This window comes from Belonocnema kinseyi, chromosome 3 (genome assembly GCF_010883055.1).
Source record: "Belonocnema kinseyi isolate 2016_QV_RU_SX_M_011 chromosome 3, B_treatae_v1, whole genome shotgun sequence".
NCBI classification, from domain to species: Eukaryota; Metazoa; Arthropoda; class Insecta; order Hymenoptera; family Cynipidae; genus Belonocnema; species Belonocnema kinseyi.
The window spans coordinates 161943225-161947765 of NC_046659.1; the positions used below are offsets into that span (position 1 = coordinate 161943225).

At 37.0% G+C, this 4541-nt stretch overlaps 1 protein-coding gene across 1 annotated transcript in view; it reads right to left on the bottom strand.

Annotated features, from left to right (window-relative positions):
* LOC117169390 (tRNA dimethylallyltransferase) overlaps positions 1 to 4541 on the bottom strand; it is a 170368-nt gene that overhangs the window by 94644 nt on the left and 71183 nt on the right. The window contains exon 4 of the mRNA XM_033355751.1: positions 3539 to 3674. Within this exon, the coding sequence (XP_033211642.1) occupies positions 3539 to 3674 (136 nt within the window). The remainder of the gene's footprint in view (positions 1 to 3538; positions 3675 to 4541) is intronic.

Consider the following 4541-nt stretch of genomic DNA (forward strand, 5'->3'; position numbering starts at 1 on the left):
GCGTATATCAATAAAATTCAAATAAAGACTGATCGCATGATAGATAGCCCCCACAGTGCCCCCCACATTGTACGGCACCAAACGCCCAAGCCACCTTAATAACGTAGCTACGAATATTATACAATCAATGACAATTTGCTGGAACTGACAGAGCTGTTATTTGCTCTAAAAGCTGCATTCCTTTGAAAATGGGTTTCATTTTCGTTTACACTGGCGCGAGCTGAGAGGAGTGGCTTTAGAAAGGTAGAAGTTTATTTATTTATCCGACCAAAAACATCTGCAATGCAAAAAAGAAAAAAAAAGAAAAAGAAAAAATTCTGAAAGAGAATTAATTGTTTGCATACTCTGCGAGGAGAAAAACACATAATTATGAGTTGTGGAAGTAGTTTACAGTGCACTCCTGCATTCAGTTTCAGCCTGTAAGAGATTACGTTCCCGCGCATATGAGGCGTGGGGGGCCCGAGTCATTCATAAAAATAACATGCTAGTGCACGCGAACTCTGATACTACAAGCCTATATAGAGGTACCGAGATTACGCGTAATACGATGCACGTACGATATGCAGCATGCACACAATTGCACACAATCTCAATTCACAAAATCAACTGTTATTGCGCCTTGTTGTGTGTTTTATATTCTACAATGTACACAATACACCGTATGATAATGCGAATATTTTTTTTTTATTTTCAAACACCCGCGGAGCCTAAAATTTTGTGCATGCGACAAGTACTTTATCCTGAAAAAAGTATTTTTTCCAAATTTCTAAAATTCTCCCCGTATACCCAAGAACCACCCTCGCCGTTTCCAAATAAAAAAAAATTGTCTCTAGACATCCAGGAATCAGTTCCGCTGTTCAGCAGTTCCGGCTCCGCTGTTTCCAACTCGCAACAATTCTTCAGGCATCCAAAAATCACTCCCAGCGTTTCCAACTCTCAAAAATCGTCTCTGGGAACCCAAGCAACACTGCTACCATTTTTGACTATTAAAAACTTGTCCCTATGCATCACAGAACAACCCACGCCGTTTCCAACTCTCAAGAATTGTTCCTAGGCACATAAGAACCATCCTCGACGTTTCCAACTCAAAAGTTATCTTAAGGCAACAGAGTAGTTCAAAAAAGGCACTGTTTGCATTTTATTTGGAAGAATATCTCATCTTGGGAGATTTAAAAAAAAGTGAATATTTATATTTGTTTTGAGCCAAAAATACTAAATGGTGCCGCCCGGCCTCTCTATTTCCCGATAAGAAAAACACGGAGAAAACTGACCCTTATATAAGTGGCATGAATTAGTTTTCATCACAGAACGACACACTTGATTCGTTCTATTCTGAATTGTGTGAATAGTTTTTCATTATCACATAGATTGTTATATGAAAAATAAAAATTAACAACAGATTAAATCTATCTTTTTTTATATTTACAAATTAGTCTATCTCGATGTGAAGGTATCGATAATCTGCGATAAAATTTGACAAAATGCTTAGACAATTAATAATTAATCAAAGTCACTCAAATTGTATCATCGCCGTTCCCAATTCTCACAAAGGCACCTAAGAATCAGCCTCGTCGTTTTAAACTTTCAAAAAGTTCCTCTAGTTAACCAAGACCCCCCCCCCCCCCCCCCCCCCCCCCCCCCCCCCCCAACACCATTTCCAACTCTGAAACAAATAGCATTTTTTACTGAAAACCCAGTGAAATATTACTGAAATTTGAGTGAATAATCAATTATTAGAATTTGAAGAGCGAAGTGTTCTAGCATTTTTATTGGAAGACCTTAATCCGTCCCGAACCGTGCCCCACCGCGCGGTAACCGTTGAGAATAGTGAAATGATTCCTAGGAGACGGCGACCCAACTAGATCCGTCTCTGACCGCGCGAGGATGAAAGATGAAAGAAAAATTTCATCGTACCGGCTAATTCGCGGAACTTTATACTATAACTAAATGAGTTAGTAGGCGAGCGGATGTCGCTTCGATGTTTATTCACACATCTGATACACATGCATCATACACACAAAGCCAGTTTTGTAGAGCCGTACACTGTAATACAATATCGTATGTGTATGTGGATCTGTAAACACAACACTCTCTAAGAAGCGATTACACTCTCCGTTGCTAACCCCATATAGCATATCCATATACTAACAACTAATACATATAATAGATTGGGTCACTTTTACGCCAGGCGTCTCTCGGAATCTTTCTCACTTTTTTATCACCCCTTTTTATCATCCTGTTTTTATCACCTACGTTTTATCACCTCTCATGTGAGAAGACATTGTCGATTTTTTCTTGAAAGAAAAGCCATCATCAGCTTACAGCTTACTATTCGTTTACAAAGGAGAAATATTCTCGCGCAGATTATGCAAAGGGTGGATGGATATCATGCGCAAGGAGTCAAGCGCTCAAATGTCGAAATCGGCTTTATTTCCTCAATAAATCAGAAATACTCGAATACGCATTCCTGCCAACAAATTTTTTTAGGAATGCATTTTTTAAAGTTAAACAAAGTTATATCTTCATTATCCTGAATTGATCTCTTTTCTTAAAGCAATGATAATAGTACAATACAAAGTAACATTAGAATAAAACTTGCAAAAAAGAAAGAAGAGAAATAATAATTGCAGTAATTATTCCGATCTAATGGAGCAAGCACGCTACTTGTAAAAACAAGCTAAGAACTAGCATTTAAATTTTTTCGGGACCGAGTAATCATTTTCACTTACTATATCATACCCTGCAAAAATTAGACATATCGTCTGGTGGTATTACACGTGGGTCCTTAAAGATCTAAATTACACTACTGGCGTGGGTGGAATTACTCAGGCATTTATTTAAACTCGACCTATTTCCTACGTCGCGCGACGAAGCTCGTGTCTGGAGTTTGGACACCCGCACATAAATGATCAATAAATAAAATTAAATAAAGAAACATAATTAAGGGAAAATATATAAAAATTAAAAATAAATATATGAATACAATGTAGAAATAAACACCATTAGTGTCTAAATTATGATGCACGTGCCAAATGACAAATTTATTACGTGGCTTTATAAAAAAATGATAAAGAGCGGTGAATGGTTTTTGGGAAGACTGCTAATTTCAAATGATCGATTATTTTAAATATCGATCCAGTTTTGCAGGATCGATATACGGTGAGACCGTAATAACGGGAAACGGGTCGCCTCTCTTTCTCTCTTTCACTCTTGATCGTAGCGAGTAAAGTGGAAAAATTCGAATTCCACCTGGCTGTTTGCCATACTGAATGTAATTGTACGCACCGATCCAAGCATATTACTAACTTGCGAGGTAAAATGCGAACAGTTACTTAACATGCATTTCTGGGAAAGTTCGCTAAAACTCTTGTCACTTGACTTTAATTTTTTTTCTAATCCCCTGGGCTCAGAACGCAGTAATAATCCTCAGAACACTTTCAGAAAATAAATTTTGTCAGCGCCAAACATAGGGTCCCACGACTTGAATTAGAAAATATGGATCGCCAATAGGTTTAAGATTGTAATTTGAAAAACTTACCTGGTCACAGCAAAGCCACAGAATAATTGGTTCCTGGTAACGAAGAGGGCCACCTAAGCCTGAACCACCGGCTTCTCGTTGCAACTTTAAAAGCTCCGAATGCCGTGTGCCAAATTTTTCAAAAACTTCCAGTGAACTGCAATTTGAAAAACCAGTTCATAAATCGGACGGCAAGCGCTTATCAAAATGGATTTCGTAGGCGAACGTGCATTATTTGTATAATGATAACGCTTCATTTGACACACACACATACACACATGCAGAATTGTATAAAGGAATAACATTTTCTAAGAAACATGAGTATATCAGGAAATGTTGCTGGAATATATATATAGCGCTATATAAGCTATATAAAGAATATATATATATATATATATATATATATATGTATGTATGCATGTATATATGTATATATATAATCATCTCATCATCAAACAAAGAGTTAAACGAGGCTAACTAAACATCTCGCATAGTTTCATTTTGTAGATGAGATTCGACCACTGAAGATCGCACGAAGAGAACGCAAAGAAATTTTAAAATATCTTTTAAGACTAGACACTAGACGGAAAAAAAATCCGAAAATACTTCAAGGGCGTTTAGTATAATATAGTATAGAATATACGATTTCTGAAATAGCATACAAATGTTCGAACGGATTAACGGAGCTGGTTAAACTAGATTAAATGGTGCGCATAAGTTACATGACAAATCCGGAGGTTCGTTATCATCACCCCCACAAATCATCAAATTTAAGATCGTAATAAGAGTAATCTATTTTGGAGGCTTTGGAATTAGAAGGAAAATCAATTTTTATGAATAAGAAGACTTCCCATAATTTTACCATAAACTTGGCCACCTTTTTCTGCACATGTAAATGCATATATTCCTATATATTTGTGTGGTCGGACATCCGATACCATCAGCCAATTAGTGGTAAATCAGAGTGCAGAGGATAAGCTAATGAGTGTAATGCAATTAGCAATGCTTCGTCGACGCCGTCTGT